The following is a 21,155-nucleotide window of genomic DNA, read 5'->3' as shown; positions in this document are numbered from 1 at the left end:
ATTTACCGTGGCCCAAACTGAGCTCAGCATCTCCAGTTTCCTCCCTCCATGCCGCTCCCTCTTCTGCGTCATTCCCTCTCGCTGCAGACAGTACCAATAAGTACTCAAGCCAGTGATCCATGCATCCTCTTACCCCCGCCTTCATACCTCCACCTTTGGCTAAGTTCCAGTAAAGTCCTGCACTCCGGTTGCACATCAGGAAGTCACCATTTGTGCCTGCCTTTCCTCCAGGTTGACATTACACACTGTGGCTGTCCTTTGAAATCCCTTGTCATCCAAGACAGGTCAGCAAAGTGACGTTTGAACTGAGACCTGAATGAGATAAGGGACAAACCTGTTGACCAGGTGGGGGAAGAGCGTTCCTGGAGGGAGTCAGTTCAGAGGCTGTAAGGTGGGAGCTGGTGTGTGACACTGGGCTACTTCAGCAAGGGGGCCGTTGTGAGGCAGCGTGTCAGCAAGGGGCTGTGGAGGGCAGATCTGGGGCTTTTCTGTAGCTGAGATGGGAGCGTGGGAGGTAATGAGTGACAAGACCCAGCCTGGGTTTAAAGAGGAATCTTGGGCTGCGTGTGGAGAGGGGACCATAGCAGGGAACACGGAAGCAGAGACTGGGGAGGCGGTGGCCACGGGAGTGCAGGGAGATGAGAAAGGTGGCTGACAAAGCAGCGGTGAGGTGGTCTGACGCTGTTTGTAGAAGGGAGGTGTGAAAGCGAGTGAGGGGTCAAGAACAAGACCACGGTTTGGGGCCTAGACGATTTGGTGGGCAGAGGTGTCTTTATGAATTGGAGGGAGAACTCCCCCAGTGGCAGCTGGGGGGGAATCAGGGATATTTGGGGCGTGGGTGCTTTGGCCTGGAGCTAAGACTTCCAGGTTCTCTCCTTGTACACCGAGAACGTGCCAGCTGTCAAGCAATGCCAGGATGTGCCCAGCGCGTTGTTGAATAAAAATTGAGTCTCAGGACATTCCCTGTTTCGGTGCCGAGATGGGTGTGGATCAACGGAGTCCTTAAAATGTATGACTAGACAAACTGTCTCTACGTGTGGTGTAGATACATAAGTAAGGAAGAACCAGGCATTTGAGTGTTTCATTTGCAGTGGTGAAAGCTCTCATGTTCAATTTGGCCAAAAAATTTTTTCTTAAATTTCCTATTGGAGGAGGAGGATTTCCTCATACTCAGACATATGTGGTATGTGCACCTACCACTGTGCTAGGCACTGGGGATTCACGCATTAATCCAATGTAGAATTAAAAAGTCATTTTTTAAAAAGATTTTATTTATTTATTTGACAGAGATCACAAGTAGGCAGAGAGGCAGGCAGAGAGAGAGGAGGAAGCAGGCTCCCCGCTGAGCAGAGAGCCCGATGTGGGGCTCGATCCCAGGACCCTGAGATCATGACCTGAGCCGAAGGCAGAGGCTTTAACCCACTGAGCCACTCAGGGGCCCCAATCCAATGTAGAATTATCAACGGATTAAGTGTTCGTGGTAAGGGATTAAAAGATGGTAGCGATCTAGTAAATAGTAAATATTCTTACTTTATAAAGGAACTAGAAGCCATAAATGCATGGGCTCACAGCGTCATCTAGACCTTTCTCCTTTCTCCACCTGGGCCTTCTCCCTCGCTCTCCTGTGACTTGAGTATCTCCTACTACCGGCTCTTCTCCCAAACAGCATTTGTACATGATTGGGTTTCCTCCACCATCTAACTACAGGCCCATATCTCCCCTCCTTCATACGCAGACATCTTGAACTGGTTGTCCTCACCCACGGCTGCAGTTTCTCTTACTTCGCAGTTTTATCCCTGAACCGCTCCCATGTATGCTTCGTACCCTGCCCCTCACCAAAGACAGGGCCTGTCACTAACTCCAGCAGACACGTTAGTCTTCCGTTTCCATCTTCAACCTGTTTAGTGCTCTTGGCCCCTCCCTCCTTTTAGAAGCAGTTGCTTCTGCTGGCTTTTCTGTTGGGACACCATCTGGTTTCTCTTCCTGTTTCTTTGCCGTGTTCCTTTTCCTTGGCAGTTGCCACCTCTTGGTTCCCACCTCTTAGCTATTGGAATTTTTCAGACTCTGCCCAAGACTCCATCTCACCTCACACCCTGTCCCCGGGCAAACTCCCTCCCCCATTCACCACTGTTCCCTTGGCTTTCCTTGCTGTCTGCGTGCTGATGGACGCAGACCCATAGCTCTAGGGCAGGCAGCTCTCTGGAGCTCCAGGCCCACAGAGCCAGCTTCCGCATAGAGCTGTCCACCGCGTGACTGAACATCTTCAGTTCTGCATGGCCCAGACTGACTGCTCATCTGCCCTCTTACTATCACGCCCTGCTGTAGGTCCTCCTTCTCCCACCACCTTACGGGAGGTGAGGACACCATTCCTCCAGTGGCTCCAGAATTAGCCTGAGTATCATCTTTAACTCCTTTGTCCCCCCCAAAAAATTGTGCTGAGTTTACTCCCATATAACGAATGCACTTATGTTTTCTCATGAGCCCACTGCCACCAGCATCTCAACACCCACCATGATCTCACCTGAATTATTGCCACAGCTTTCCTTCTGGCCTCTCCAGTGTTCTCTAGCCAACATTCAGTGCATCTTGTCTCAAATGGCCAGAAGGATCATAGCTTTAAAACCCTTCAAAGGCTTCAGATACCCTCAGATACAGTCCCAACACCTGGACATGGCCTTCCAGGGCCCCCCGTGCTCTGCGCCCCTGTCTGCCTCTCCAGCTTCAGCTCCCGACATGATCACTCACTGTGCTCTAATCATATATGAGCCTTTCTGCACCTCAGGTGTGTCTGTCGTGTCTCCCACCATCCCTCTGGAATATTCAGTGCTGCTGCACCCTCTCCCCCCATCACTTCCTCTACTGCCTTTGCTCCCAATTGTAGTTTGGATGTGTAGATCAGAATTTCATGTCTAATGTGCCTACAGAAACTTCTGGTGCTAATGAGGATATGTATTAAACTCTTGTATAAATACCCCTACTATGCCATAAGTTCCTGAGGTTAAGATTCTTGTCTTATTTACCTCTGTGACCCCATCGCTCAATATGGGGGTACAATGCAGGACTCCCAGGTACATGTTAATTTCAAGGGAACAACAAATAACTTTTTAGTATAAAGATGTATCACATATTCACGGAAGTACAATTTGATCAAGTCAGGAGATGAAAGCCAGGAATATTCATGCTGGGAAGTTATTTGTTGTTTGTTTGGAATTCACATTTAACTGGGTGTTGTGTATTCTTTTTTTAAGATCTTATTTATTTATTTGAGAGAGGGAGGGAGGGCACAGAGGGAGAGTGAGAAGCAGACTTCCTGCTGAGCAAAGAGCTGGACGTGGGCCTCTATCCCAGGACCCTGGGATCATGACCTTAGCCAAGAGCAGACGTTTAACTGACAGAACCACCCAGGTTCCCTGGGTGGTGTGTATTTTTATTGGTTAAGTCTGTAAAACCTATTCAATTTATATTAGCACAGTAAATGTTCTGAACATCTATGTGCTAGGCAACGCATACCTTCTTATTATTATTATTTGAGCAGTTACTTGTGCTCTCATATTAAGAAGTTAAGCTCTTGAGGGCAAGGACTGTGCCCATTTTTGTGTGCTTCTGTCCTCCATACTTGGCCCCAAGTACCTTCAATAAATATTCCTAGCATTGAAATGGAGCTAAAAGGGAGCTCTTTTACAATGGTACTTCCTTTCTGTCGCCCAGAAGTAGGGCCCTATGCGGTGGTAGGGGAGAGCCTGGAGGGGGCCGTGTCTCCTAGAGCCAGGGACTGGGTCCGTGGTCCGCAGGGAGGCTGGCCCTCAAACTGGAAGCGCAGGAGCAGGGCCTTGCTGGTCAGAGGGGGCGAGACTCAGGTGGGCTGGCGAGATACGATAGCCGCTGCCTGGTGGAAACCTGACCTGCCCAGGCCCTCTGGTCCCCGGATGCTTTCTTGCCTGTATTAATCTCCTTATCACCTGACCTTCCTCGGTGTCTGCGGAACGTCCCATCGGGGGCTCACTGGGGCGCTGTGAATACAGGAATAACGATGGTGATAATCCTTCTCATCCCTGGTTTCTGACACAGTGCTTACCTTCAAATAATTTTGATATAATCCTCAAATACCTGAAAGGTTTGAATCAAAGCCAGGCACTCAGGTTACTCTGGAAAAGTCCATCTCATTGAATCCTCCTAACCAGCCCTTCGGAAGAGACACTGATAGCATTCTCATTACCCACACGAGGGAGTGGAGGCCCCAGACGATGAGTAATTTGCTCAAGCAGGGATCCAGCCATGCAGTGTTGCAGCATGGAGGTGAGATCAGACGCATGGTCTCAGGCACAATGCACAGCACCCTATTTCCAGCACCCGCACTGCTAGCTCTGTGACCTTGGACAGATTATTCTAATCTCTGGTTTCCTTATCATCAGTAAAATGGGGTTATGTCTTCCTCATAGAGTTGTGGGAACCTAGTTAATCACGTAAAGCTATAGTGCAGGCCCAGAACAAAGTAAGTGCTTAATGCCTAATAAATGAGCTACTTGTGTCGCTGCTGTTTTTTTTTTTTTAAATCAATTCCTGAGACCACCCAATGCCTGGTGCTTCCTGAGCAGCAGCTGCAAATGTTTGATGACTAAATGCTCTTATGAAGTGGGGTGTTTCCCAAACTTGGCCTGAAGACATGAATTACCTGGGAGTCACTTGGTATAAAATAGATTCTCAGGCCCTTCCCTTGGAGATTCTGATTGGTAGACGTGGGTGGGGCCTGGGAGTCTATCTTTTAGAAGGAACCTCAGGTAAAACGCATCCTTAGGCTAATTTAGGAAATCCCTACATAATGTAAGGCAGGCTCCTGTTACCACAAACTTCTCGAAGCTTGGGTGGGGCAGTGACTCAGGTGATGTTTAGAATCAGGTGGACAAGCTTAGTCCCTAGAGGTCATAAGACTTTAGTGATACCTATACCTACTTTAGTGATATCTAAAAATCATCTAGGGGCACCTGGGTCTCTCAGTTGTTAACCCTCTGCCTTCGGCTCAGGTCATGATCCCGGGGTCCTCAGATGGAGCCCCCCCATCGGGTTCCCTGCTCAGCAGGAAGCCTGCTTCTCCCTCTCCCACTCCCCCTGCTTGTGTTCCCTCTCTTGCTGTCTCTGTCAAATAAATAAAATCTTTAGAAAAATAAAATAAAATCATCTAAACTACTTGGTCTCAAATGATCTTACCACAAATGATCTACAAAGGAGAAGTTAATGACTTTGTAGTGGAGAAGCCTAGCAGACACCTTGACTGAGTGATTAAAAGTAGTCTCATTGGTAATGGGACAAACCATGGGTCCCTTGTTGGAAGGCACTGAGGACACAGAACCACTTCTGAGGTTCCCTGCAGAAAAACTTTTAACCTGAGTCTAATCGTAAGAAATCATCAGGCAACTCATCCAAATTGAGAGACCTACAAAATAGGCAGGACTTTTCCTGTCAAGGTCAGATTCAAGGAGTCTACAGAGGTCTGACAGCTAGTTGCCATGCTGCGTGATTTTGATTGGAGCCTTGATAGGTGGGGGTTACCGTAAAGGACATTATTGGGCCAACTGCTGACATTGGAATATGGGCTGTGGAATAAGGAATGGTATTTTATCGATGTTAGATTTCCCAATTTTGATAATTAAGTAGTTACATAAGGAGGATAGCCTTGTTCTTAAAAAGTATGCATAGAGGAATTTACAAGTAAAGGACATGACGTCTCTATTCTTAAATGGTTCCAAAAAAAGTGATGCCTGTGTATAAATATGTAGATAGGACAGGAAATAGGCACCGTGTTGAAAATCGTAAAGCAAATATGCAGTATTAAAAATCAATGCTTACTGTTAAAATAACAGAAGACACGTAGGGCAGAAAAATATAAAGAAGAAAGTCAAAACCATTCACCCCGCCCCACAGACAACCAGACAACCCATCCTGTCAGTAGTGGAATATTTACATGTCTTTGAGTCATCGTGTTTCTGTTTGAAACTTAAAATGGGCGAATGTTCTACTTGCTGTCTGTAACGTGTTTTCACTCCCAGGTGTATGCACCCACATCTTCCCATGTCAGTGTCGTGTTACTTTAGCAGCTGCAAGGTGCTCCTGGTGATGGTGGGCAGTGCTTTCTTCATCCTCGTCCATTTAGGTGGTTTCCACCTTGCCTTTTCTAGACTGTGCCAGAGTGAGCATCCTTGCAGATACATTTTTGCCTCCTTCTCTGAGTGTTTTATTTATTTATTTTTTAAGATTTATTTATTTATTTGACAGAGATCACAAGTAGGCAGAGAGGCAGGCAGAGAGAGAGGAGGAAGCAGGCTCCATGCCGAGCAGAGAGCCCAATGTGGGGCTCGATCCCAGGACCCCGGGATCATGACCTGAGCCAAAGGCAGAGGCTTTAACCCACTGAGCCACCCAGATGCCCCAACCTTCTCTGAATGTTTTATAATGCAGAGCTGCTGGGTCAGATAGAGCGAGGTTGAGATAGACATAAAATAGGGAGACAGAGGCAGGCAGAGTCTGAGGGAAAAGCAGCATTCCTGAGGAGACAGAGGGAGCCTGTGTGAGGTGTAGAGGCCCCAGCGGCCTGGCCACAGGAATCCAGCCAGAGAAGTGACTGAGTCACTTTTCCGAACACACCCTACAGATACAGCTGTAGGTAAGGTCAGAGTCCTCGATGCAGGGGTTTTCGTGGGTCCATTGTTCCTGAGAAGCAGCCTAATTGCACATGACGGGGCTGGTTCGAGTTTGTGCCGTGTTCCTCAAAGCCAGTCTCCAAGTAGGGCTGCCAGATTTAGCAAATGAAAATACGGGAAGCCCAGTTAATTCTGAATTTCAGATAAGGAATTCTGTTGGTGCATAAAGAATGAATCTTGGAACACTGAAAAAATAAACCAAAAAAAGAATAAGTCTGTCCCATCCAGTCTTATACTAAAAATCTATTTGTTGTTTATCTGAAATGCTAATTGAATTGGACATCTGTATTTTATCCGGAGACCCTGTCTCCAAGATCAGTGAGAGCCCCAAGGTGAAGTCAGGATAGAAGTTGTGTGTGTATGTGTGTGTTTACACGTGTGCACAGAGGGCTTCTGAGGTGGGATTGGAGGTTTAGCTCCTGACTTGGGTGGCTGTTGTGGTTGAGGGGAAGGGACTTGTCTAGGGTCGCACAACCCTGGGTGGTAGAGCTAGGCAGGGCCCCAGCTTGGTGCCCTGCAGTGATTTGTGTATATGTCTTTAAAGTATTCATATAATAAACACAAATATTTTTAAAAATCACAATTTCCTAAACTCCACTTAAATATTTTTGGTTTTAAAAAGTACTGGCAGGGTCCTGAGGCTCTGCCTTCCTGAACTGTTCTCACATCCTGGAACGTTCATCTGCCCCTGGGCTGCTTAATCAGGTTGGCCGCTGGTCACTGCTGCGTGAATGTCCTCTCACTTCCCTTCCCCTCTCACCTGCCCATCCTTGTGACCTCAGCCGGGAGTCGGTTTGGATCTCACTCCTCTGACTCACCCTGTGTCCCTTGGGGCTGGTGAGTTGCCTCTTCCTGTCTTCCTTCCTCACCTGTGAGCTCCACAGGCACAGAGACCTTGTTTGTGTCCAGCTGGGTTATCACAAAAGCCTCGCCTCCTAGGCCAGGTACCTTCTGCAGCTCACTCGCTGTGATTTGGGGGTATCTCACTTCTGGGCCTCAGTTTCCTTATCTATAAAATGGGGCTAATGATCTTGCCGACCACTCAGGGCTTGCTGTGGGAACCAGATGGGCCCCGTGTGACGGAGGAGGGAGAGTGAGATGACATTAGCGTCTCTGAGGTGATGCTTGAACTGAGGCCAGCTCTGGGAAGAGCTGGGGAGGGCGTTTGACGAGCAGTCAGAGCAAAGGTCCTGCTATGGGAAAGAACCTGTGTGAAGAGGAGAGAGGAGCGGAAAGACGACCCCCAGGGCTGGGTGAGCAAGGGGGAGAGTGGAGGTGATGGAGCGGCTGGGGGGCCATGAACAGGGTTTGGGTTTTGAGTCTGAACCTAAGAGTGGACTCTGACCTGAGGAAATCCTTTGCACTCACTTTCCCCTGCTTGGCAGTATCTCCCACCAGAGAGGTTCACAGAGGCCCAGGGGTCTACGGGTGTGAAAGGTGGGTGCGGGTGGGGCAGAGTGGAGGCTCCTGGGGCTTTTCCTGGAGACAGGTTCAGCCTTCTGCCAGGAAGGTGGAGATAAGAGGGTGATAGCAGTGCAGTCTGAGGGGCGAGGCTGCCAAGGCCAAATTAGTGTGCGAGATAGTTGGAGAGATAGTAGTTTGAAAGATTGCGCGTGTGCGCAGTGTGTGCGCGCGTGCGCGTGCCCCTGCTGGTGAAGCTCCGGGGAGATGAATGGGGGAGGGTGCACTGTGCCCCTAGGACAGATGCCAGCGGCCGGTGTGGAGAGGCCTGACTCCAGAGTGACCCTCAGCCCACACACAGACACCTGCCACCTTCGGGGCCTCAGACAACTGCCTTTTCACTAGGGTGCTCACCTCTTCCTGGTTACCCAGGACTGTTCCAGAACTCCCCCTTCTTATTACCCCCGCTGGACGGATGAAACCATGTCTCAGAGGCAGTCTGGTGGTTGGGCTTTTTTTTTTTCCCCATGAAAAAGTAGTGTATTTGAAATTGTGATGCGTGTATCTGAAATAAAACATTCATACCCTTCAGAAAAGGCTAGGAGGCAAAGCAGTCCACCCACCCCTGTCCATGTCCCCCCTCAGACGTGACCAGATTTGGGGTCAACTTTCACAGATGGTCGGGGCCTACATGGTGGGTATTATCTTATTTACTGCTGCGCAAAAGACACTGTTCCCCTGAATTCTTTTCACTTAAGGTCTTGGGGTTCATTCATCCATTCAGCGAATATTTATTAGGCACCTACTGTAAAGCAGGTGCGGGTTGGAGGTCACAATAGTGAGTGACCCCTTCCTGCCCAGGTGGAGTCATGGAGGGCGGAGAGTGAATATTTAGGTTTTGGGGGCCTCAATAGTGAGGACATTCTCTCTGTAACAACAGAAAACATATTTCTACACATTTTTTATTGACAAAATGTAATATTTAGGGGCGTCTGGCCACTCAGTAGAGCATGCAACTCTTGATCTCTCAGGGTTGTGAGTTCGAGCCCCATGTTGGGGGTAGAGATTACCTAAATAAAGTTTTTTTTTTTTTTTTAATGTAATATTTAGGGGCACCTGGGTGCCTCAGTGGGTTAAGCGTCTGCCTTTGGCTCAGGTCATGGTCTTAGGGTCCTGGGATCAAGCCCTGGGTTGGGCTCCCAGCGGGGAGTCTCCTCCCTCTCTGCCTGCCCCTCTCCCCCCCCCCCCGCCGCCGCCCCCCCCCCCCGCCTGGTGTTTGTGTGCCTTCCTCTCGCCATACCAAGACGAGCCTCAGTTCAGATTTGGCCCATGGGCTGTATTTGCCAACCTGTGGTCTAAAGGGCAAGCAGCAGAAAAAGTCAAACATACACTCTGTCCGGTAGTGGTGAGTGCAGGGCAGGAAAGTCAAACCAGGAGGGGGGATGAGGAGTCAAAGACTGGAGGGAAGAGCTGTGGGGGATGACATGGTGTCAGAGAAGGCTTCCCTGAAGAGATGAGGGGGTGAGCCTGGAGGCCATCTTGGGAGGAGAACATTCCAGGGAAAAGGGAGCATCACATGCAAAGTCGCTGAAGCGGAAACAAACCTGGTGTATTGTGGCTGGTGCCTCATTGGCTCAGAGGGGCCACAAAGGCCAGACCCTGCAGAGCCTCCTGGTGTAGTGAAAATTGTGGCTTTCTCTATTAGAGAGATGGCAGCCGTGGAGGGTTTAGGTACACAGATAGGCTTTGACATTTTAACACCTATAAAATATTTTATTGATTGGACTGTTAGATACTTAACAAGTCTTCTATGATGGGTAACTTTCGCTACCCTTAAAATGAATGAAGCTAATACTTGAACATAATATAAAAAAAAATTCAGACACGGGATGGGGCACGTAGTATAAAGCTTCTCCCTCCCACCCCTGCCTGGCCACCCAGATCCACTCCTTAGAGACAACCATCATTACCAGTTTCTAGTGTCTCCCTCCAGAGGTGGTTTCTGTGTCTCTAAGAAATACCTATGTATTTCTCCCTCTTTATATGCAAATTGTCCACGCTGTTCTGTACCTGTACCTTGAATCCATTATGTGTAGAGCTTTCTCCTTTTTGACAGGTGTGTAATATGACTGCACTGTAATGTACTAACTGGTCTCTAGGTGGGCCTTGGCCTGAGTGTGGGAGCATCGAATACCACCTTGGGATGCTAGAGAGATGCCCATGTGAGTGAGTCTCCTGCACAGACCAGGCGCACAGCAAGTGCTCAGCAAATTGGAACGAAAAGGGTTTGCACATCTTTTCTTGGGAGTCCCCAACTCTGGGCCACACACTATAGACTTGGACCCCAAAACTCCCTTGAAAGCCATTTATATCTGGGGATGGTGATTTTGACTCCTTCGAAGGGCCTATGGGGTCAGGCCCAAGGCTGAATCATTGCTTTCAGGCAAGTGCGAGACACTCAAGAGGTTTTGTTTTTTAAATCAAGGAAGGATAAGGGTGGAGGTTGAGCCTTGACTCATTCCTTGAACTTTCTGTAGACAATGTCTTCTTCCTGGTCGAGATTAACTCTTTGATTGATTTGCTCACTGATTAATGATCTAATCAACAGGGGCCAGTTGGCCTAATATACAAAGAGCTCTTAGCAACTAAGAAATTCATCAGCTCTGTGACCAAAGGACGTGAAGGGAAAGTTCAGAACATGAAGAAACAGAAATGGCTTTGCAGGATGAAAAAACCCCTCCACCCCATCCATGTGAAATGCACATTGTGACTAGGAGGTCTCACCGTCCCTTATCAGATGGGCAAAGATAGAAAAGTCAGACAATACCCTCCCTGAGCCAGGTTTTAAGAAGGGATCCTCACCACCCTGCTGGTGGAAGTATAATTTATTTTAACCTTTTGCACATTTGGACATCTGGACAAATGTATCAACATTTTATATAACATAACTTTGACCCAGAGTGCAAAGATGTGTGTACAAGATATTCATTGAAATTGCCACCTTGTTTATAGTAGCAAAAAACTGTAGTCTAACCGAAAGGCTCAGCAGGAGTCCTCCTGTTAGATAAATAGTGTAGTTGTGGTATAATTCATACAGTGGAAGAGTATATAGTCCAAAAGATTAAGGAAGCTGCGTGTAATGATACAGAATAATCTTCAAGACACTGAATATTGTTACTTGGGAGGAAAAAGCAAAGTGTAGGCTAGCATGTGGGTTCCCATTGGTGGTACATAAAGAAGACATGTATGTATGTATGTGTGTGTGTGTGTGTATAACATATATATAAATTATATATATTAATATGTACATACCTCGTTTCTATAAAGACCATCTCTGGAAGGTCCTAAAAGACTGGTAAAAATAGTTGCCTTTGGGGAGGATATCTGGGATGAAGAGAGATTTTCTGCTTTGGATGGTTGTCAGTCACATTTTTAGTTATTGTTTTTATTTTTTAACTTGAGATTTTATTTATTTGAGAGACAGCGTGCAAGAGAGAGCAAGCACGAACAGGGCGGCGAGGGGGGAGGTGGAGGGCAGAGGCAGAGGGAGAAGCCGGCTCCCTGCTGAGCCTGGAGCCCATCCTCGTGGGGCTCTGTCCTAGGACCCCCGGGATCATGGCCTGAGCCAAAGGCAGACGCTTAACCCACTGACCCACCAAGGCGCCTCTATTGTTTTAACTTTTAAAGATTTTATTTATTTATTTGACAGATAGAGATCACAAGTAGACAGAGAGGCAGGCAGAGAGAGAGAGAGAGAGAGAGAGAGGAGAAAGCAGGCTCCCCGCGAAGCAGAGAGCCCAATGTGGGGCTTGATTCCACGACCTGAGCCGAAGGCAGAGGCTTTAACCCACTGAGCCCATCCAAGCGCCCCTATTGTTTTTACTTTTAGTGGGGGATGGACACCCGTGGAAAATGCAGGCTTCTGTTCACCTTTATCTTCCTCTCAGAGGCCATTCCTGGTCATATGAGATAGTCCCAAACTGTTCTCCGGGGCAGGTGTCCCAGTTTTCACTCCCTTAGGGGCGTGTGAGCCAGCCCTGCGCCAGGCGGCCCAGGAGCGGGCTCAGGGAGAGCCTCGGCCAGCAGAGGGCGCAGGAGGACCGCGCCCCCGGGCGTGGGGCGGGGAGCGGGGAGCAGTCGCCGGGCGCCGCGGGGTCCGCGGTGGCTCTGCCGCAGAGGCCGCCCACTTCCGGGAGGATCTGACACCACTGCATCTAAAGTGTCACCTTTCCCCTCCCCGCTACGCAGCCTGGTCGGAGAGCGGGTCTGTCCGCCCGGGGCCTCATCTGAAGCCCCCCACCCCTCCCACCTCCCGGTCTGCGCTGCTTCCGGGAGGGAGGGGAACGAGGGCGGGGGCAATTCAGTCAGAGAGGAGGGTAGGCTTAGGGTCCTCCCCCAGCTTTGTACTCCCTCCCAGGAGCAGGTGCCTGACCAACCGAGGCCGAGGAAAATGGAAAGCCGGAGGCCCAGGCCCTGGTGTCTGAGAGCTAGGGGCCCCTGGACGCTGCCTCTCGGCATCTCCAGGAGATAGGATTTACTCTGACCTTATGGGAATGTACCATGCATTGTTAATCCATGATAACTGTTGATAAACATTTGGGTCGTTTCTAGATTTTCGCTATTAGGAACAAGAGTTTGGTGAATATTCTCTTGTTTCTTCTGAGTTTAGGGCTGGGCAGCACTTCTCAGCTTTGATGGCTCACTAGAATCACCTGGAGAGTTTTAAAAAATGCTAATACCGGAGGCCGCCTCCACCCCTACCCAGACTAATTAAATCAGGATGTCTGTGGAGGTGGGGCCCGGGTTTGGGTGTTCCCTAGCAGAATCTAATCTGCCGCCGGGTCTGAGAACCCCTGTGACTCGATTGGCCTAGGACTAGAATGCTGGGAGGAGGAGAGTCACCTGTTACTAGCGGATGCCAAACTTTTTCAAAGTGGTTGTGCCCGTTGACACTCTCCTCAGGATAGGACAAAAGTCCTGTTGCCCTCACACCCTCATCAACACTTGACTTTGACCAAATTTTAACTTTTTTTTCTTTTGATGGGTGTGAAATGGTATCTCACTGTGGTTTAATTTGCATTTCTCTCATTACTAATGAGGCATTTGGTGAAAATGATGAAACACTGAAAAGAAGCCAGCCAGGTGAAGATCTGGGGGAGAAAGATGGGGGGGGCGGTGGTGGCCAGCAGGTGCCAAGGGCCTGTGATAGGAAAGGGCTGGGAGGAACACAAAGAAGTGTGGAGGGAGATCATTGTGCCTGGGAGTGGGGAGAGTGGCTCAAGACAAGGTCAGCATAGGTCAGATCAGCTGGGTGGAGGGCTGTGGTGAGGACTTTGGCTTTTACTCTGGGTGAGCCAAGAACATGGGAGGGTTTGAGCAGAGAGACTGTGGCCTTACTCCTCCCTCTGGCTCCGTGTGGAGAATCACCACATTTTGAAACGAAATAGACACAGGGTGGGGGGGGGGTGTTCTTCGTAGTGACTGCGTATGGCCCGCCTCCCCCACCTTACCTTTGACTCACCGATTAGAACACAAGTTAGTGAACCAAACAGTTGTCCCTTCCCTCATTCTCCGTGGTGAGTAGGGGGACTTACGGGTTTTCATAGTTCTTGTTTCACAGATGGAATCAAGCTGGGGGGTGGGGGGTGGGGGGGGGACCTGTGGATTTATTTCCGTGCCCTGACTCTTATCCCAGGCCTGGCATGGCCCTATCTGGAATGAGTAGGTGGGCTCCCAGCAGAGCTGAGAGTGAGGCTCCAGCTGTTCCTCCCTGGGCCCACCCCACGTTTGATCAGTCCGTCCCCCTCCCCCCACCCCACGCCCGAGCCTGGCATTAGATACCTTAGACACAGGATTTATGACCCCCGGACAGGTGAGAAGACCCACCTCAGCCCCTCCCTTCCCCGCTTCTTTCTCCCACCTGCCCAGAGTGATCTTTCTCAACCAAACTCTAACAGGTCCCTCCTCAGCTGAAAATCCTGTCTTGGCTCCCACTGTCCTTGGGGCAAAGTTCAAACTCTAGGCCCTGGAGGCCCAGCAGACCTGACCTCTCCAGCCTGTCCACCCCACCCCCATCCCTGGGAGCTGCTCTCAATGACTCTGAAGTAGTTACTGATTCTAACCTCGGGCCTTTCCCCTCGGTATTTCTTCACTTCCTCTGGGAAGTTGCCCCGGACCCCCTGTCAGGTGATCTGCTACTTGACTGTCACAGTGCCCTGTGGCCTCCCCCCGCATCAAAGCACACTTCCCTTTGCTTAATTATCCCCTGTTTACTTCGTCTCTCTCCCCGACCAAACGGCGAGCTGCCCTTCAGTAGAGACCCCGAGTGTTTTGTTCAGGGTTGTGTCCCCAGCTCCGGGAATAGTGACTGGCACGTAGCGGGTGCTCAGTAAACATTGGCTAAGTGAAGGAATGGATGCCTTTTGCTAGATGATGCCAGATTGCTTTGCAAAAAGGCTGTGGCATTTCACACTGCCAGCAGCCACGTGAAGGTGTTCATTTCCTCGCATCCTCCCCCGAAATGTGTATCGTCCCTCGTCAATCCCACGCTCTTTGTGAGGCGCCAGCCTGACCGAGGAAATTTCCGCCCCCCTCCCCAGCCCGAGGCGGAGGCGGTTTCGGAACGTCAGGTGCCCAGACCCGCAGTGCGCGGCGCCAGGGGGCGCCAGAGGCGGACGACCGTGCAGCGCTGAGCTGGCGGGGCTGCGGGGTCCCGAAGGTGGCCCCGCCTAGCCTGGAGCTCCCGGCGCCCGCCCGCCCGCACTCTGCTGCGGGGCGATCCGCGCAGCGCCCGCAGCCGGGCCTCCTAGCGGCCCCCCGCCCGGCCCCCAGCGCCACGCGGCGCTAGCCCCGCCAGCCTCCGGCGCACCTGCTCGAGGCGTGGCCTCTGGCGAAGGCGCGCCTCGATTGGCGCGGAGGTGACAAAGGGGCGTGGTCTCATCGTGCCCCGCCCCCATCCCGAGGCTGGCGTACTTAAAGGAGTTGGCCGCGCGTCTCCACTCACAGCGCAGCGGCACAGCCTCGCGGGTGGAGTGCTTCGCGACCCCTGCGCGACCCGGCAACCCCGGCTGCTTCGGCCACCATGCCGCGCTCTTTTCTCGTCAGGAAGTCCGCCTGCTCCCGCCGGAGGCCCAACTACAGCGAGCTGCACGACTCTTCTCCAGGTGAGTGGACGAGGTGAGGGACCCCGGGGGCTTCGGGGAGACCCGCAAAGGCCGCGTGGGGGGGCACCTTGGGGGAGGGGGCCTCGGGGGCCAAGTCCAGGGCCGGGAACGGAGCCCAAGGGCCTGGCGCGGGGCAGTGGGCGGAGGGGCGTGAGGAGCCCGGGGCAGGTGGATGCGGGCGGTTGGGGGAGGGCTTCCCGAGGGCGGGGGTCTGGGGTGAGGAGACTGCGCGGCGACCGGGCCCCGACGGCGGGGAAGCGAGGGGAAGCGCGGCCCGGAGGTGGGGCGGGGGACACGCGCCTGGGGATGGGAGGCGCCGGTGGTGGCCCGCGGGCCGGGAGATGGGGGGGGGCACAGGGGGAGCGCCCCCGAGTCGGGGTGAACGGCGGCGCCCTTCGTGTAAGATTTGGAGGCCGAGGCGGGCGAGCCGGGCGGCCCCGGGTGAGGAGGGGCTCCGGGCGGGCAGGACGGGCAGCCCTGGCCGAGATCCCTTCGTTCCTCCAGTAAGTACTGAGTGCCGGCCCCGCGGCCCCCGCCCGCAGCAGACCTCTGTTTGTTGACTGACTGCGCGACCGAATGCCTGACCCTGCCCTTTTCTCCGTCTCCCTTCAGAGTTTACCTTCCAGCAGCCCTACGACCAGGTCCACCTGCTGGCGGCCATCCCACCTCCCGAGGTCCTCAACCCCACGGCCTCTCTGCCCACGCTCATCTGGGACTCTCTCCTGGCACCCCAAGCCCAGCCCATCGGCTGGGCCTCCCTTCTGCCCCAGGAGGTCCCCAAGGCCGTGGAGCTGACCTCCCTGTCGGACGAGGACAGTGGGAAAGGCTCCCAGCCCCCCAGCCCCCCCTCACCGGCTCCTTCGTCCTTCTCTTCCACCTCAGCCTCTTCCTTGGAGGCCGAGGGCTATGTTGCCTTCCCAGGCTTGGGCCAGTTGCCCACGCAGCTGGCCGGGCTCTCCGTGGCCAAGGACTCCCAGACTCGCAAGGCCTTCAACTGCAAGTACTGCAACAAGGAATACCTCAGCCTGGGTGCCCTCAAGATGCACATCCGCAGCCACACGCTGCCCTGCGTCTGTGGCACCTGCGGGAAGGCCTTCTCCAGGCCCTGGCTGCTGCAGGGCCACGTCCGGACCCACACCGGTGAGTGTCCCTGTGGGCCGCCGCCTTTCTCCTCACAGTCCCCACTGCCTTCTCTGCCAGCGCTGGGGGGGGGGACTCCTGGGCTTTCTGTGATTTTGCGGAGTGTGGAAACTGGGGCTCCAGTCTCCTGACTTCTGGCTCGTTCGTTCAGGGGCTTGGCTCCCTGAGATGTTTGGCAGGAACATTCATTCGTTCCTCAGCTAAGCAGATGGGAGAAGTAGATAACTTTGTCTCTGCAGTCTCCGTTTCTCCACCAAATGGGTTGGAGTTGGATATGGGAGAGGTGCAACCAACACCTCGCTGCCAGGCCAGGTGTGAAGGGGCCCACCTCACTCCGCCCTCCCCCAGCCGAGCCAGGCAGGATGTTGTGAGACCCCCCACCTGCCTCTGAGTCGTGCTTCCAGAACTTCAAACCTTGAGTCAATGTTTCACCTCTCTGAGCCTCACTTTACACGTTTGTAAAATGAGCATAAGAACATCTTGTGGGGTGTCTGTGCCAGTTAAATGAAAGAAAGCACCTGGGCCACCACTTGATACATGATAAGTGCACAGAAATGGTTTTGATATTTGCTCTGCTTCTATGCTGTGTGACCTTGGGCAAGCGATGTAATGTCTGAGCCTCAGGATTATGATAGCATAATCCTATACGGTGGATTCTGACAGCATTTTGTAGGTTTGGCCGTCAAGATTCAGTGGCTCCTCAGTCACTTCATAATAATTTGTTATCATAGTTCTCAGATCTGCTCTCCCTACCCCCACCACGGAGTAGATAAACTCAGTCCTGTTACACAGACCTGGGAATACCTTTGGCAGCAGAAAACAGGTCTTAATGTTTCAAAACCATAATAAACATGAGATGGAGTCTCTTCTGTTCTCTAACTTTCTGGAAATGTGGAAGAGGTAGCCACTGTGTCTTTTCAGAACTTGAAAGGTGGAGGCCACCATATTTGGGGCTGCTCTTTGGGGAGTGACTTTGGTAGAAGGTTCAAGGGTCATAGCTGTCAGCTTTGGGGTCAGGCTGACTGGGTTGGAGACCTCAGTTCTGGCATTTCCTGGCCCAGTGGCTGACCTCTGAGCTGTGAGGGTCAGTGGGGCAGTTTGTTAGGCCTGGCGTTTTGCAGGCATTATTGGTATCATTATTACTCCTACAGAGTGTCCCTGGCATCCTCCCCAGCTGGCAGACCATGGCTCCCCATTTCTTTTTGTGCACACATAGCCCTGATTTTAAAGGGACCTGATAGAAGGGTCCAACTGCCTGGCCTCTGTCTTGGGCGATTGCCCAGCTGAAGAGGACTCTATTTGGAGGAATCAGAACCCTTGGGGTACTCCCCTGAGCCCCCCAGCTTCTCTTCCCACCCATCAGGACATTTTCATGTAAAGGCACGGCTGGGACACAAAAAGCCTGTTGAAATGCACCATCACCATCCTCATTGACTCCCATTGTGTGCCTTAATGGTGGGCCCAGTGGGTGGGGGCTGGGGGGGTGGAGCAGGTGCATGGGCCAGTGGTGCCCAGCACCTGTTCCGGCCGCAGCTGCTGGCCCACAGCGTGTCAGGCCCCTTTAATCCGGGGAGTATCACATGTACAGTGCCCCCCTTGGCGGCCTTTGTCCCCGCCGGCCTGGTGCCGATTTCACACTCGCCAGGATCGCCATAAAGACGTCTGCGGGGGTGGGGGATCTGCAGGGGTGCAGGTCTGTGCCTGCTGCTTGCACACGCAGACCTCCACCCCATCACATCCTATAAGGCCTCCTTCCTCCTTTTTTCACGTTCGTGTCTAATCATACATGACGTAAAGGTAACTTCACAGAGCACTTGCTCTATGGGGGGGGGGGCATTGCCCATGGCTTCCTTCACCTGGGTTAATGTGGTAAATCAAAAGCCTTAGGAGGCAGGTGATGTCCTAACGCCCACCTTACAGTTCAGGAAACTGAGGCACAGAAGGAAATCAAACTTTTCCCAAGTCACAGCTCATAAGACTGAACCAGGGCTCCTTCATCTCTGCCAAGGAGGTGAGAGGGAAGTGGCTTTCTGTGCCCTGGGGAAAATAGGACTCCTTGCCCTTAACCATATCTGCATACAGTAAGCCCTTAGTTCACAAGGGAGCCTGTGAAGGAGGAAGAACTTTACTTGGACCTTATGGTGCGGTCCTCAGACTCTTAAGGCCTAGTATGCAGAGGGTGCTCAATAATGACAAATCAGTTAACTCAGACATCCCTTCCCTAGTCTCCTGCTAAATTCCCCCCTTCTGTGGTGTGGCCTGTTCCCTTGTATTTCTGCCCCAGGAGACTGAACCCTTGAATAGGTGGCTCCATAGTGAGCCTCAGACATCTGACTTCTGCCCCCCCCCCCCCACTCCAGTGCCCAGCACAGTGCCCCAGGCAGCCAGAAGGTTGATGGGATTCATTCATTCCCTGCTCTTGAATTCCAACCCTGGGATTTAACAAATGGGCCATGGCCTAGGGGCATATAATGCTGGGAGTGGGAGGGTAGAATGCTGTTTTTTAGTAAAGAATGCTCAGCATTATTGCCTGGCACAGAATGGAAGCTCGATAAGTACTTGTTTAATGAGTCATTATTCAGATTTTTTATTTAGGAAATGCACCCCCAAGGAAGAAAAAACGAAATACAACATTGTCAATGTTTTTGTGCTGTGAACTCTATCATCTTAGTTGGGGCAGGAATTAGGAAAAGTTGGTGAAAAGCATTATCTGGTGGTGATTGAAGGGTCAGGCTCTTCCGAGCCTTTAAAAAAAGACTTAGCTATTGTATAAGCACTTACTGAGCACTTACTGTGTACCTAGCTCTGCGTGCATAACTCTCTTTTTCAGCATAACCTTGGCCAGGCAGGTGGTGTAAGGGCCACAGGTGGGAAGGAGTTTTAAACAAGGTAGAAGGTAAAAGGTTTCTGTAGCCTCTTGGGGGTCCCAGGCCCTGAGCCCTTGGAATGAATTCAGGGAGGCCCCTGCTCTTGTGGGACTCTGATTGCGGGACAGACAAGACTTGACAATACCAAATGTGGTCAGCATTGTGACGGGGAAGCAGCTCAGCGAAGTGGCTGAACCTGTTGGGGGGAGGGGTGTGCCAGGGAGCCTTTAAGGCTGACCCCAGTTTTGTCCCCAGATGAAGTAAATCCAGGAGTGATCATGAGGAATCCCCACTATAGCCCCCTTAACTGAGAGGCCATCTGTATAGTGGTTAAAATCAGAGGCTCTGGAGTCAGGCTCTTGGTTCTTGCTGGGTGGCCCTGCATATGCTACTTGGCTTCTCTGTGCCTCCGTTTCACGGACTCTAAACTGAGGACAAGGGTAGGATTAAGGGAGATGAGCATAAGATGGTCCTCGCTGTCTTCTGGCACAAAGTAAGTGTTCAGTAAATGCAGTTGCCATCATTGTCTCAGCTGGCTTACCTGGGTAAGTGCTTTATTTACCACCTCTGGATTACCGGCCCTTACAGGGGTGGGGATGAACAGCTCCATTTTACAGATGAGCAACTGGAGGCTCAGAGCAGCCGGATGACTTGTTCTAGGTCACATGGTGGGAAGTGGCAGAGCTCCCAATCATATCCAAGCCTTCGGACACTAGATAATGGCCTGGTTTTTCTGGGTCATGGGAGTCCTTCAGGGGTGGGGTGATCTGGGCTCTAAAGGCCCAGGTGGGTGGGTGGGCGGGCAGGGATTTCAATAAATAAATGTCAGCTGTTACCCCAAGTGGTTTTAGCACTCAACTCCTGTTTCTGTCCCCAGGCGAGAAGCCCTTTTCCTGCTCCCACTGCAGCCGTGCCTTTGCCGACCGCTCCAACCTTCGGGCCCACCTGCAGACCCACTCAGATGTCAAGAAGTATCAGTGCAAGACATGCTCCCGAACCTTCTCCCGCATGTCCCTGCTGCACAAGCACCAGGAGTCAGGCTGCTCAGGGGGCCCCCGCTGACCCTCAGGGCTCCTCCTGCCTCTCTAGACAACCCCCTGCATCGCAGCCTTCTCAACTCCAGAAAGAAGGTGCCCCCATACTTCTCACTGCCACGGAATTCCCTTCTGAGCTCCCCTGTTTGGCTCTGTTGGCCCCACAGGGCTCTGAGGACCATGTTCCAGTTCTCTCTGCCCCAGGTGCCTCAGGGGGCTCTGAGGGAGGCCTTGCCGTGGACATGTCTGTGGACGGCTGATAGGGAGGGTGGTTTACAGCCGACTGTTCTGGAGTCGGCCTCTCTGTGTGGGTTTGTGTATCCAAAGGTGTTTGGATACAGCTGCTTTGAGCTCCAGGACAAAAAGGAAGACTGATAGGAAACTACCCCCCACTCAGGGGAACCCATTCCTCCCCGACCCAGAACCCTCAGGCCACCCCTCCAGGAGGTGTGACTAACTGTGCAGTAATCCACCCCCAGGTTCAGCCTGGGGGCCTGTGGGCAGCCACTGACACAAGGACGTGTCTAGACCCCAGGTTGCCCCGGGCCCGGGCAGCTATCTCAGTCTCCTGTTTGTCACCGTGGCACCTGTCTCATGGGCAATCTAACAACAGTCCCAAAAGGGACTGTGAGTAATTGCTGTCACTTGTTGGGGGCCTGAGTGGGGTGCTTCAGCCCGACCGATGTGTCTCCCAGAACTATTTTTGGGGTCTGACAGGTGGCCCCGGGAGGAAGATGTTTACATTTTTAAAGGTACACTGGTATTTATATTGCAAGCAACATTTTGTACTAAGGAAACATTTTGTATAGTTATATGTACAGTTTATTGATATTCAATAAAGTGGTTAATTTATGT

The 21,155-nt window shown here is 51.9% G+C and overlaps 1 protein-coding gene across 2 annotated transcripts in view; it reads left to right on the top strand.

The window, feature by feature from the left end:
* SNAI1 (snail family transcriptional repressor 1) overlaps nt 1–21,155 on the top strand; it is a 22,967-nt gene extending 1,812 nt beyond the window's left edge. Inside the window, exons 2-4 of one of the 2 annotated variants that reach the window (XM_080813052.1) lie at nt 15,201–15,259; nt 15,872–16,399; nt 20,144–21,155. In XM_080813052.1, the coding sequence (XP_080669178.1) occupies nt 15,201–15,259; nt 15,872–16,399; nt 20,144–20,328 (772 nt within the window). In that variant the 3' untranslated portion in view covers nt 20,329–21,155. Of the gene's footprint in view, nt 1–15,101; nt 15,260–15,871; nt 16,400–20,143 lie in introns of both variants that reach the window. The other variant, XM_080813051.1, reaches the window with a different exon arrangement.

This window comes from Martes martes (assembly GCF_963455335.1).
Source record: "Martes martes genome assembly, chromosome: 9".
Lineage (NCBI taxonomy): Eukaryota > Metazoa > Chordata > Mammalia > Carnivora > Mustelidae > Martes > Martes martes.
Note: the sequence above shows the minus strand (reverse complement) of the source record. Positions and strands in the feature narration are given on the sequence as shown.